The sequence below is a fragment of the Pongo pygmaeus genome, chromosome 13, assembly GCF_028885625.2.
Source record: "Pongo pygmaeus isolate AG05252 chromosome 13, NHGRI_mPonPyg2-v2.0_pri, whole genome shotgun sequence".
Taxonomy (NCBI): Eukaryota; Metazoa; Chordata; class Mammalia; order Primates; family Hominidae; genus Pongo; species Pongo pygmaeus.
This window is the reverse complement of record NC_072386.2, coordinates 115,174,061-115,187,868: the sequence shown is the minus strand read 5'-3', so window position 1 is coordinate 115,187,868 and position 13,808 is coordinate 115,174,061. Positions and strand designations below refer to the sequence as shown.

General features: G+C 47.0%; 1 protein-coding gene across 5 annotated transcripts in view; it reads left to right on the top strand.

The window, feature by feature from the left end:
• Positions 1 to 10,302, top strand: part of NR6A1 (nuclear receptor subfamily 6 group A member 1) — a 260,373-nt gene extending 250,071 nt beyond the window's left edge. For all 5 annotated transcript variants that reach the window (XM_054501532.2, XM_054501535.2, XM_054501537.2 and 2 more), the window contains 3 exons: positions 609 to 730; positions 2,628 to 2,780; positions 4,752 to 10,302. In XM_054501532.2, coding sequence (XP_054357507.1) covers positions 609 to 730; positions 2,628 to 2,780; positions 4,752 to 4,840 — 364 coding nt within the window. In that variant the 3' untranslated portion in view covers positions 4,841 to 10,302. The remainder of the gene's footprint in view (positions 1 to 608; positions 731 to 2,627; positions 2,781 to 4,751) is intronic.
• Positions 10,303 to 13,808: the final 3,506 nt, after the last annotated feature.

Genomic DNA, 13,808 nt, shown 5'->3' with positions numbered 1-13,808 from the left:
TGCCCAGCACAGAGGATGGCGTGGTATGGAAACTCAGTTAACATTTTCCTCCCTCCTGCCAAAGTCAGGGATGCCAATAACAATTTTCACTATGCATAACCTCAGCTCTGCTGGAAGCAGTTAACACAAGCAAATACAATCAGCAGCTTTTTTTGCAGTGTGGCAGAGGCTCACATAGAGTCACCATGGCAGCTGCCATTGATACCAGAGGCTGAATCTCAACAATAGCTGTATCTTAATAATGTTGTACTTCTCCACATTTATATCCCAGACCTTCTTGGGCCCTTGTTAGCCCAAGAATGCAAGCATTATCATTTTGCAGAGGAGGACCTCAAAGCATAGAGGGGTCAGATGACCTTGCCAAGATCTCATAGCTTGTGTGTGATGGAGCTGGATTTGAACCTAGATTGACTCTACCTGACCTTGGGAAAAGCAGCTTGCATGAGCTGCGTTGGCCTATAGACATCTGCCTGTACTTCCCAAGTGGCTTTGGATCCCATTTCCCCCAAGCCCAGCGTGTTTAAGGAGCTGTAGGAGCTCTCTGGCTGCCCTTTCCTGGCCCCTACTGGCATCACAGCCAACTGTTAACACCTGTGTCTGTTCTCCAGATTTAGTGATGAAGGGATGGAGGTGATCGAGCGGCTCATCTACCTCTATCACAAGTTCCATCAGCTAAAGGTCAGCAACGAGGAGTATGCTTGCATGAAAGCAATTAACTTCCTAAATCAAGGTGAGTGGCTGGGGTGGGAAAAGGGACCTTTGCAGTGCAGGAGGCAGGCAGTGAGCATTTGCCCTCCTGTTTCACCCCTCCTTACCCTCAGGACTGTCACACAGAATCCATCACACCATCTGGGTTTCAATCCAGGAAGACTTGTGCACCCCCTTGTCATCACCCTGACCCTTTATAGTACAGGGAATGCGGGAATGCTTTGGATTTTTTTTTTCTTCAAACTGAAATACCACAATCTCTATAACTCATAGAGGAAGGAAGAGGATTCGCTTTGTTTAGTCAGTTTTAATGCATTTGCACACAGACACCAAGGACAGTACATGCGTCATTTTAAATATGTACCAAGTTTACCAGTGACTGAAGAAGAGCAGAGTGACTGATGAAACTGTTGAAGATAAGGCCTCTGTGACAGGCTGGCAGTGGTTCTGACAGCCCCTTCAGGGCAGAGCAGGGGTGCACAAACACACACACACACACACACATCAAGCATGGCTTTTAATTAAAAGAATGCTGGATGTGATTTATGTGGAATATTACCTGCAAAGAGGCGCTTGGCAGCTGCTGGTAAAACCAGTATAGGGAGGAGGGTTGTATTCTCTTTTTTCCAAAGTAGCTAATGTGTATTCTGCTCCTATAGTGGCACTGGGCTGTTCTGCTGCCTGTGACATTGCAAGTGCCCTCGTCCTGTGTCCCATTTCCAGTCCAGAGCTCCTCTCCTCTTGGCCTACTCTCCCCCCACATTGGCCAAACCTCTTCCTGCTTTTACGCCATTCATGCATTTATCTGGTGTTCTGCATGCCTCCCTTTGGCCAAGCCCTGTGCTGAGCATTAAAGACATTGAGAAAACTTAGACTCCAGGTCTCTGGTCTCAAGAAGTATACATTCTGATGGCACTTGACGTACTGCTTGTGCCTCAGGTTGGGGGGAGAACAGTAGCAACTTCTTGAAGGAGGAGAAATGTGAGCTGAGCCTCAAAGAGTGGGTAAGATTTATATATAGAATATTTATGTTCATATTCTATATATAAAAAAGATGTGTGTGTGTGTGTATATATATATATATATATAGAGAGAGAGAGAGAGAGAGAGAGAGAGAGAGAGAAAGAGAGAGATCTATTTAGAAAAAATGGAGGGGCCAGGCACAGTGGCTCATGCCTGTAATCCCAACTCTTGAAGAGGCCAAGGCAGGAGGATCACTTGAGCCCAGGAGTTTGAGACCAACCCAAGCAACATAGTGAGACCCCATCTCTACAGAAAATTTGAAAAATTAGTTGAGCATGGTGGCACACACCTGTAATCCTAGCTTCTCAGGAGGCTGAGGTGGGAGAATCTATTGAGCCAGCTGCAGTGAGCTGTTGATCACACCACTGCACTCCAGCCTAGGTGACAGAGTGAGACCCTATCTAAAAAAAATGGAGGGACAGCCCAGGAAGAAGATTAAGAACAGAAGCGCATAGGAGGGTGCTGTGTGTGTGTGTGTATGTGTGTTACAAGCATGAATGTGTAGGTATTGGCAAGGTTTCTGATTGGTTCCACCGAAGGGCAAATTTAAAGATATTGTGAAGGATTAAGTTGGAAAAGTAGGTTATTCAGTCATTTGTTTAGTGTTTTCTGGTATCCTCTGGTTGTTTTGGGAGTTTGGTATGAAGTTGAGAGAAGCCCTAGCCCTCGAGGGGCTCTGTCTGCTTGCTGTCCTCTGTATATTTTTCCTCTCTCTTATTTCTCTTCCCTTAGGTAGAACTTAGTTCCTCCCTATCAGAGAAGATCTCCTGTTATGACAGTGTTTAGTAACTTAGTTGAAAGATGCACATATTTAAGGAGCTGGTGTTTCTTCCACATTAGAATGCCCATCCCATTCCCTGTGTGTGTGTGTGTGTTTTTTTTTTTTTTTTCCACAGATATCAGGGGTCTGACCAGTGCCTCACAGCTGGAACAGTTGAATAAACGATACTGGTACATTTGCCAGGATTTTACTGAATATAAATACACACATCAGCCGAACCGCTTTCCTGATCTCATGATGTGCTTACCTGAGATTCGATATATTGCAGGTAACATTCTGGGTCTTGGGCTCCCAACCCTTCCTCGCTTCTCTTAGCTTGTGAAGGGAATGAGGCAAGCAGTGTTTTCAGGGTGCTCATTCCAGCCCATCACCAACTGCATGAAAGAGTTCTCACCCTTGCCCTCAAAAAAGGTCTGTTATAATGAGAAGCTTGCATTCTCTGTAGAGAAGAGAAGTTAATTTCCTGAGCTCTTATGATATGCAGGGTACTTTGTGGCCTTATATCATTTAATCTCACACCAGTCTCCGCTGGTGGTTGGCAATATTATAGCCATTTTATGGATGAGGAAACAGAGAGTCAGAGTATCTCAAATTAACTTAATTTCTTGAATTGTGTACTTTAAAAGAGTGAATTTTATGATACATGAATTATATCTCAATTTTTAAAATTATCTTCATTTCACAGAATTGCCCATGAGTTTTGAGGGATCATTTATTTAAAGTGATATCTTTAGCTGAGCACAGTGGCTTATGCCTGTAATCCCAGCTACTCAGGAGGCTGGGGCGAGAGGATCAGTTGAGGCTAGGGTGAGACGATCAGTTGAGGCTAGGAGTTAAGACCAGCCTGGGCAACACAGTGAGACCTCATCTCTAAAAAAATTAAAATAAGAATAGGAAAAATAAAGTTTAAAATCCTGTATTTGCAGAGGAATTTTATGTATTGGGGTGTGTGTGTATGTATGTATGTGTGTGTATGTATGTATGTTTCTATGTGGTCTTGACCCCTTCTGAGCTTCCTGACATTTAAATAGGTCTATTTCAATATAAAATCCTGGCATTTTTGGTTGTTGCTTTGCTTCATGTGGTAAAGATTCTTGTTCTGGCTGTCCAGCACATACTGAGGGGCAGCTCAGAAATGTGACCTATAGACCGGGATTCTTCTTGTAAAATTCAGCAATACATTTTTTTAATTCAACATAAAAATTCTGGAGAAAGCAATACGATTTTAAAGGAAAATTATTTCAGTCTGACAAGGGAATTTTTTTTTCTATTTCTTGGGCCACAAAGCAGTCTAGCAAATGTGAGCTGGGCCTAAACTATTGGAATTTTAGGGATATTTTGACAGTTTGTCTCAGTATTTTCTAAGCTAGAGTTTACCACATGAGATACTAAGCAGGCACTATGTGAAATAAAAGGAAGTCAACAATTACACACCACTCTCCTCCAGAGAACTGGGTCCTCAGCCTTGGCGGCACTTCCAATCACCTGGAAAACTTAAAAAAAAAAAAAAAAAAAATCAATGTTTGAGTTACACCTGGAGAATTCTGGTTTAATTGGAATGGGGTGGAGCCTGGAGATCAATCAGTGTTTTCAAACGGCTCCCCAGGTCACTCAGAGGTACTGTTTGCGGGAAGAAACACAGCCTTAGGTATTTATGAATTATATTAGCACACTGAATGCTGTGAGAAGTCCTTCAATCAAGAAATCTGTAAAGCTCTTAACCCTGAGTTTCTCAAATGTATTTGCCTCTTTACCCCCGCTCCTTTTTCCCCTTGTACTTTTATTAACCTATTAAACCATTCCAAAGTGCAATATTTTATAGAATATTACTTAGAAAATCTACCGGGGGTTGAGGGAGTGAAGAAAACAGGACAGAAGTTTTCTGGACTACCTCTCAGTTTCAGATTCCTTATCTATAAAATGAGGGTAAAAAGTAGTACACAGAAATAATGTGAGAATTCAATGAGGTAATGCATTTAACCACCTAGAACAGACTAAGTATTCCCTGAGGAGTAGAATGATGATGAATTGGCACCATTACTAGGCTCCCTGGGCACCCAAAGGGGTCTGGATGTTAGGATGTTAGCCCAGTGTGTCCAACCTTTGTGATACTCCTGGCACTTCTCTTGTCCCAGTCACTCAGCAAGGTGATACTCTCCCTCCATCAGCCCAAGGAGGATGACTTGCCTGTCCACTAGAGTGACCACTGCTAACTCTTCTTCTCCCCGCTTGTTCCCAGGAAAGATGGTGAATGTGCCCCTGGAGCAGCTGCCCCTCCTCTTTAAGGTGGTGCTGCATTCCTGCAAGACCAGTGTGGGCAAGGAATGACCTGTTCCAAGTGCCCTCCTCAGGCCAACCACAGCGCCTTGGGTGGGCAGGATGGGCTCTGGAGGGAAAAGCCAGAGAGACCAAGATGGAGGCTGTGGAGCAGCATTTCCCGTTGCCTCCATAGCAAGAAGAATTTTTGTTTGTTTGTCTGTTTTTTTAACCTCATTTTTCTATATATTTATTTCACGACAGAGTTGAATGTATGGCCTTCAACATGATGCACATGCTTTTGTGTGAATGCAGCCAATGCATTTTCTTACAGTTTACAGAATGTGAAGATGTTTAATGTTACAGTGTTGTCATTGTTTAGAAATAGTTCTTTTGTATTTTGAGGGAGAGGGTGGGATGGGTCTAAGATGACTATTTCCATAATGTTGACAAAGATGACTACCTCAATGGAAATGGGGGGTGTGGCCATCCCTACTTTTTCCACATTTTCTCAGCAGACTCACATTTGTCTGTCAGAGAGCAAATTGCCTTTTTTAGCCACAGAATTGCCAGATAAAACGGCACACTGTAAGGGGGCAAAGTGTTGTTAGGAGATTCACTAAGCAGGGTTGGTGAGACGGCAACAGGGCAGGAGATGAGGATTGAGCCATGTCCTTTCCTTGGAAAGCGTGAAAATTAAGAGAGTAGGGCACAGTGACCGTATTTAAGGCAGGTGTGCTTCCACCCAACAAGTCCTAAGGGCAGAAGAATTTCTGTTCTCACACCTTGCTGCCCCCCTTACCCCTGCACCACCATCATTGTCTACCACTGCGAACTTTCCATCTAGGCAAAGTCCTGGCAATCACTTGATCCACAGGACTCGCCTCCCAGCTCCCTCAGGGCCCCCAGCTACCTAGTTTCCTTACCTGGATCTCCTGAGGCCGACCTTCCTCCTTCCCACTCCCTTACACATTTGACTTCCTATTGGCCCTTTGAAAAACCAGCTGAGCAGAATGCCATGTTCTGAAGCCTGGTGCCCACTACCGATTTATTCTCCTTTCACCTTGTTTTCTTTAAAGGGTAGTAGGGCAAGGCCAGACTGCAAAAAGAATAGACACTCCTCTTTTGAAATCTGTTCCTCTCCTCTCCCCTTCCTACCGCACCCTCAGGTCTAAATCCAAAAACTTCAGGCTTTTTTAAACAGTGAGAAGGACCATTCACCTGTCTGCTAACCAGAAATGTTGCCCCTAAGTTCTTCTCCAAGTTCTCCTTTTCTCTCCAGAGTGAGACCAGTTTTCCTCAGGGACCCAGAACACAAAGCCCAAGGCCCAGAGTGGCCCAGCTGCCCCTTGCTTCAGCAGTGGACTGGCCAGCCAAGGCCTGGAGGGCTGGAGCCAGAAGCACCTGGAAGGGAAGGGGGGGCTTTAAACTACCTCAGGTTCCTAATGGCCCGGCTGCTACCTCTGCAGACATGGCCTGGACTCCTTAATCTCTCACTACCTGCCCCACCTCATCCCGGGACGTGTTCCTTACCCTCTTGACTTTGGCCAGCGCCACACCAGGTCTGTCTTTGAACTTTTTCAGGTGCTTTTTCCCTTTTCACCTTAATGTAGCAGTTGTCCTGCCTACACCCAGGTATCTTTCACAGCCAGTGTGGCAAGCAGACCACTTAGTTGGCTGCATGCCTGGGTAGGTTGGAAGGGCCCACGGCACCTTCTTCTGCCTATTTAGTCAAAGGCTGTTTGCTGTCTCCCCAACTCAACCTAGTAAAGCTACCCAGGAGGCCAGCACGTCGTGTGCATACTGGGTAGTCCGTGTCTGATTGTAATTGTTTCTTTCTGGTGAAATGTTACGGGTACCAGCAGAGTGATGATTTTGGCCCTTGATGGATCTAAAACTCAGAGCATTACTCCTCAATGCCATTTCCCCAGTTGCTCTGAGAAGGAAGAGACGTGTTCCTCAGGAAAAGCTCCAGCTAGCATGTTTTTCACATCTGTGGGAAGATTCTTGTGTGTTCATGTGTATCTGTTTATTTCTAAGTTCACGATACTTGTTCCCCTGAATTTTATTTAACCAACTAGATCACATTCTTTGGCCACAGTTCAGACTCTGAGCTGCTTTCCCCCAGATCGGGAAGGAGACACATATCACAGATCCCTTCTCCAAGACAGCTCCTGTGTACAGCATCGTTCTTTGCTGAGGCCTCCATCTGTCCAATTATTATTTTTGAAATTGCTTTTCAAATTAAACATTTTACCCGTTGTGTTGGGTGTCAAAAGAAATTGCTCTCTGATGAGGCAAGAACATGTCTCTCCAACAACGTAGTATTGAACAGAGCAAGTTGTTAATTTGTGGAGTAGGGGAAAGGTTCTGCAAGTTGCCATTGTACAAATCCAGTTTTACAAATGTTTGCAGCAGATTCCACAGAACAAAGAGCCCATTCATTGCCGAGAGCCCTGCAGAATCTCTGAGCCAAGTGGCCGTGTGTTCCAAGCCAGAGCCTGACCTGTGGACCGTCTTTAATGTCTTCTGCACCAGTCCTTTTATGACGTGGGCTTTTTTTAAACAGGGTAAAGTGAATGTGTTGCATTGCAAACTCAGGTATTATGAGGAGAAGATAGGAGTGTAGCTAGCAGCGTGGAGACATTAGGTCAGCCACTAGATGTATTTGTGAATTTGGTTTGAAGAACACGGAGAAAGGTTGGAGGGGGAGGTTTGGTATGTTTGTTTTTTGCTTTCTTCCCCATAATGTTTGGTTAACAGGTAGCCTTTTTGCTAGTGGAAGGAGAGAAAAGTTGTGCATGTTTTCTCTAATTTCTCTTTCTGCCCTCTCTCTGATCCCCAGCCACCAAAAGCACTCACTTTTTGAGTGAGATTTTTTTTTTTTTTTTTTTTTTTTTGAGACGGAGTCTTGCTCTATTGCCCAGGCTGGAGTGCAGTGGCGCGATCTTGGCTCACTGCAAGCTCCGCCTCCTGGGTTCATGCCATTCTCCTGCCTCAGCCTCCCGAGTAGCTGGGACTACAGGTGCCCGCCACCACGCCCAGCTAACTTTTTTTGTATTTTTAGTAGAGACAGTGTTTTACCGTGTTAGCCAGGATGGCCTCGATCTCCTGACCTCATGATCTGCCTGCCTCGGCCTCCCAAAGTGCTGGGATTACAGGCATGAGCCACTGCGCCCAGCCGAGTGAGAATTTTTATGCCATAAAAATACGACTCTGAAAGCTACATGGAAAAGGAGAATCCTACCTGCTTGCACTACGTCGTTGAAACATGCAAGCCTTTCCCTCCCTCTCCTTTTTGATGTTTTCTTGTCCCAAGACAAAAGTTTGGCATCTTGGAACTTATTCATGCTCTCTGGCTGCCTTTGTAGACTTTTGGAGTCCTTTGCAAGGTTTGGTGGTCTTGTCCTTAATCTGGAGAAATTCCCCAGAATCTGTCTCAAAGAGCTCAACCTGGCTCAGAGGACACCCAGCCCCTATGCCCCACTCAAAAGAGAGGTGGGCAAGCCCCCAGGGATAGGAGGAAGTAGGCAGGATCCTCCCTGTCCTGTTCCCCAGAACTAGAGCAAGGAATGGGGAATCCTAAGGGTTTCTGTGGCATCACTGAATGTCACCCACTCCACATCAACCTGCCTCTCACCTGCCACCCTTTTTCAGGGAGGTGAGTACCTGCCATGGTCACTGTTACCAGATCCTTAAAATCCTGGGCTCTGAGCTAGCTGCGTTGCTCTGTTACCCATTTCCTACATTTGTTTGTTTGTTCTTGATTTCCTGGGGGAATGGAACTGATGGAGACAGACAAACCCACTGTGGGCAGCATCTAAGCCATGTCCAAGTTTGGTCAAATTAAGGGAACCCTGGCCTCTCAGCAGGAAAGAAAGCTGAGCTGTGGTTCCAGGCCCTCCTCTCTGGGCCCCTGGTGTATATCTTTTTTTCCTTGTTGCTTTTGAAATTTTTGCAATTGTTTTAAGAATCCAGTCTTTCAGACCAGCCCTTTTATTAAGCTTTGAATTTTTTAATTGATTTTTTTAAAGTAAAAAACAAAACAAAAAAAACCCAAAAAACAAAATTTAACAAAAAAATCCGCTGCTCTTACTCCCCTGCCTCCCCTACCCCAGCCCGTGAGAGTTCCCTTGCACTCCCTCTGCCTTTGCAACTGATCATCCTCCCTTTCTCCTTGGCTTGAAGCATCTATGTCCAGTGTCTGTGAAATGATGTTTTATCTGTGTGTCAGGATGAGAAACGGCAGTCATTCCACCAAGTGTTGGAAACTGGTTAGCCTGGAGACAAGGGTTTCTGGGGCCACAGCTCAGGGATGTGTATTTAATTACAGGATCCCCAGAAACTCCTCTCTAGGCTGCCACAGCAACATTTTTTCTGGGCTTGGGAGCCATACCTGAACTGTTTCCTCCAAGGCGGGAGCTCCAGAGAGCCTGCCAAGTCTGGAGCAAGCTGGGGCTTCCACTCTGGCCAGACCTGGGCCACCATGAGACTTGAAGGCTTCTAGCTGTCCTACGACACGAGCCACGGTGGCCCTGCCTCTCCCCGCTCATAGAAGCCGGGTCCCTCTGTCTAGCCCAGTTCCCATCTAGCATCCGTCTTCTGGGCCCAAAGCCCCAAACGGGCCACAGCCTGCACAGGGATCAACTGTAGGCTCAAAGGGAGGCAGTGAGTAAGGTCAGAGCCTGCTCCAAGCCCAAGAACAAAAGTTGTGTTACTGGTGGAGGCTAGTCCCCCAGATCTAGCCCTGCCGTCTTTGCCCTTTGATGACCATTGTTTTCTTTCTCTAAAATGTCTTGTAATAGATGCTATGTTGTTGATTCAAATTTCCATGAAAAAGAAAAAAAAAAAAAACTACCTCTTAAGGGACATCCTGGTCGATTCCTCTCTGAGGAATCCTGTGGGAAAAGGATACTGTAGCTCCTGCTCTGTTTACATGTTTCTGTCGGGAAAGAAGCCCCGCCTGCCCTGGGGTGTTGGTGTTTTTGTCTGTGTTGCCATCCCAGGTCTGCCATAGGGGCTGGTGGCTGCATTGTGATGTCTGGGCTGTGTCTGGGGATTCCTTCCCACCTACCCAGCCAGGGACTAGTCACCCCCTTGAAGAGGCCTCCATTTCCTTCCTGTGCTCCAGGGCATAGGGAGCACAACTCCCACAGACACCACCTTTAAGGGCTCTAGTGGCACACACATCCACGAGCCTACCCCCAGGTTATCTGCCCTAGGTCCACCTCCACCCACAGTCCTGTGTGTAGGAATCGAGGAAACGGGATGTCCCTGAGCCCTTGTCCCCAAAGGGCCGGCCAAGGGCTGCCCGCCAGCCTGACTCCATCAACCCTGCATGACCAAATGATAGCTGGCGGGCTCTGCAGGCTACCCAGGCCCTCTGCTACCTCCCACCCTGCCAGCTGGTAAGGATGGGCCCTGTTCTGTGAATTGACTACCTGTGGAAATGTGACCAATTAGTGTGAAATGCATGTTTAGCAAGTGTTAGGTACTGTATTTGAACCAATAAATGTGAATCCTTCTGCACATGGCGTCTGTCTATGAAGCTTGTCTGGGGTTCTGGGGAGGGATGATGGCGTGTCCTGAGGCGCCGGCTTGTGCCTTCAGACCTGTGGCTCTTGCTCATAGCTGACACCCACCTCAATTCTGTTGCTGAGGCTCTGGCAGGGGGTGGTGTCTCGGAACTGCCTGAATCAATGAACCAGCACTGACTGAAGTGCCCACCTTGTGTGCCAGGCACCATATTGAACTTCAGGGATTATTCTATTTTATAAGTGAAGAAACTACAGTTGAGTGAGGTGAAAAGACTCTTCCCAAGGTGAGTGGCATAACCAGAGAAGTGAGCCTAGTGGGGAGGCAGATACAGACTTTCACAGTGCAGGGGCGATGAGGTTGTCATTAGGGAGGTATGTGGGGTTGTAAGGCCCTGGAGAAGGAGTGGCTTGTTCTATGGAGGATAGTCAGGAAGAGCTTCACAGATGAGTGTTGTTGAAGGTGGCCCTTGAAGAAAGTCACTAGGCAAAGGGATCCACAGGTAGGCCAGGTAGAGGGATCCATGTCCAAAGGCCTGGCTGTGTATCAGAAAGATGGGAGTGTTCAGGTATAACAAGGGACTGTCATGGCAGGAATGGTGGCAGGTGGGAGGGATTAGCAAGAGTTGAGGCTGGAGAAGCAGTTGAGAGCCTTGGATGCCACATTCAGGAGTGTGGGGGAAGAAAGCTGTCTGCTGAGTCTTGGGCAAGAGAGCAGCATCATAGTGCAGGAGAGGCCGATGGATGGCCTAGGATGTACTGTGCTCTAGCAAAGTAATACTGTCTTTCCAGAAAATAGGTGAGGTATATTAATAGCTTTTCTAGAGCTGAAAAAATGGAGGCCTAAGAGAACAAGGGATGTGGCCCAAATCACACAGGAGTGTTAAGTTCGTACTTGAACCCAGATCTGCACAACTGTCCTGTAGGCCTGCTCCTATGATCAGAGAAGTGGCAGAGTTTGGGTTGAGGGGCGTATGAAGACAGATGGGAGAGATGAAGGCTTCTCAGGCTGGGAAGATAAAGGCTGAGGAGGGTTTGATCAAAGTCTATTAATCCTCTTGTGTGAAATGAGGGAAGCCCAGCTGCCTTCCCATTCCTCAGCCTCCAGCACAAGAAACCAGAGAGCCCTTGAGTTTTGAAAGAGATGGGTTTAGAACAAAGGAAATGCTGCAGAACGAATTAATAGACTGTCTTCCTTGCCCCACAAGAGGGAACAGATTACACAGAGGTGCCGGGAGGAGAAGGGACGCATTGGCCCACCACTTCGTGAGTCCAGGCGCCGTGATTGGTGCTTCACGCGTGTCGTCTCAGTAATCTTCATAACAGCCTTGCAAGGGGTAGGTCTCAGCCCCATTTTTCTAATAAGCAAATTGAGGCTCAAGGAAGTTAAGCCTTTTGCTTCAGATGACACGTTAGTCAGTGGCAGAATTGGCTTTTGAATCCAGGTCTATCTGATACTAAAGTTAGAACTGGCTTCCTCCCTGCTCAGCCTTAGCAATTCAGTAGTGCTGAATGTGGATGTCCAGAGTTTGTAGCAAAGCTCAGTAATGGCCTTTGGGCGAACCTGTTGCCATAAAAACAAAATAAAAAACGTTAATAAAGGATTAATTCTGTAAGAGGTGGATGAACAGACACAACCAAAGTGAGCTGAAAAGCGATGCTGCCCAGACATGTGGAATACTGCAGGCGCTACATTGGTATGGCTTCTCAGAACACAGGACTCCCCCCCGCCCCCCGGCCTGAGATGGTTCCATGGAAAAGGTCAGAATTCTGTTGCCAAAAATATGGGAAGTGCTGCACTCGCTCTATCGTCCTCATTGATTCTCAGCTCTTATTGGCATATTAAAGGCTTGAGAAGTCCCACCTGAAGAAAACTAATGTTGTTTAACCCAGGTTCTACCAAAAGCATTTGAGCATTGGACATTTTTGCCTCCTGTTAAAATTCTGTTGGGATAATATTCCACGGAATAAAAGGACACTGCTCTAAATACATAAATTGCTGCTTATGTGACACTGAGCTTTCAGTTTCCTGGGTGCCAGCCAATAATATGGAAGAATAATAAAGTAACATCTAGAAAACAAAGCAAAGCTCTGTGCTAAGTATTTTGTGTGCATTAGAGTACTACTGATTCCCCAGAGCAACCCAGTGAGGTTCTCCCATATTACAGATAAGAAAACTGAGGCCCAGAAAGGGTAAGTCATTTGCTTGAGGTTACATAACTGGCAAGGTGTCAGGAATGAATATAAACCAAATGTCAGGAATGAATATAAACCGGCATGGATTGAGCACCTACTATTCGGCAGGATCTGTGCTGGGATTCTTATCCTTGTGCAAACCCTCAGAGGTACGTAAGACCATCTGCATACCTGAAGAAACAGGGAAGGCTGGCTACTCCAAATTAAGGCAGAGTCTGAAGACAGAAGCCCCTGGAAATGATGGCAGGGGAGAGTGCTGGGATGAGGTTGAGTCTGACTACACAGAGCTCTTTCCAGGGGTCGTTTCCTTCAAGCAGTCTATGAGACAGCAGGCACATCAACTAGAGATCTCACCGCCTGAGTTCTCATTCCAGCTCTTGCCCTTCCTGGTTGTATGTGACCTTGACACAGACAGATGCTTCTCTGATCCTCACTTTCCCTGTCAGACAAATGGAGGCGCTGGTACCTGTGTCCTGGGGGACAGGGGGCAGGGTTAAGGAAGATTGAGTGTGGCTGGCTTAAAGTTGGGTCTCAGTGAAGTCAATACATGAAAGGAGGCTAGGTACGGGGAGCTGTCACCCCTACACCCCAACAGCAGAAACTTAGCAGAGCCAGGAGCCTTGGCCTGGCTGCCCATCAGGGTTTTAGGTCCACAGTGGTAATCCGTCTCAGATCCTATGGCAAAAGTGCCCAACTGCCAGACCCGGGGCTCTTGGAGTCTTGTTCCCTTGGCAACAAGTCTCACCATGGAGACCACAGCCCCATCCTTGCCCTCCCTGCATGCTGCCTCTCCACAAACCTTCCTTGTTCAACACCCAGTCCTAGGAACAGTGTAGGTACTGAGGAGTGCTTCCAGGAGGCACTTCCTCAGGTGAGTTGGAGACAAAAGGAACTCCCATTTTTTGAGTGTCCACTTTATGTGTGGCAAGGTCCATAGGCATCAGCTACATACGTGGTCTCGTTCAGGTTAGAAGCCAGGCGCTCACCCTGTTTTCCGTAAGTGGAAACTGAGGCTCAGGGAGGCAACGTGGACCAGCCCAAAGTCTCACAGCTAGTCGGTGTTGGAGCTGAGACCTGAATCCAGGGCTTCTGACTCAGGAACCCGTGCTTTTTCTGCAACTCCCCATTCCCACCCATGTTACCAAGACACAAAGCCTCCAGCCACAATCTGAGGAGGGCTGGGTACCCAGGCCTCTGCCAGCAGCACGAGCAGCCAGCCAGCAGCCCTCTGAGGTCTAGGCTGGGCCCAGCACCATTACAGGAGGAACTGTACTATTTTAAGCCAGGGCCAGAGGGCCCCTTGTGGGCAC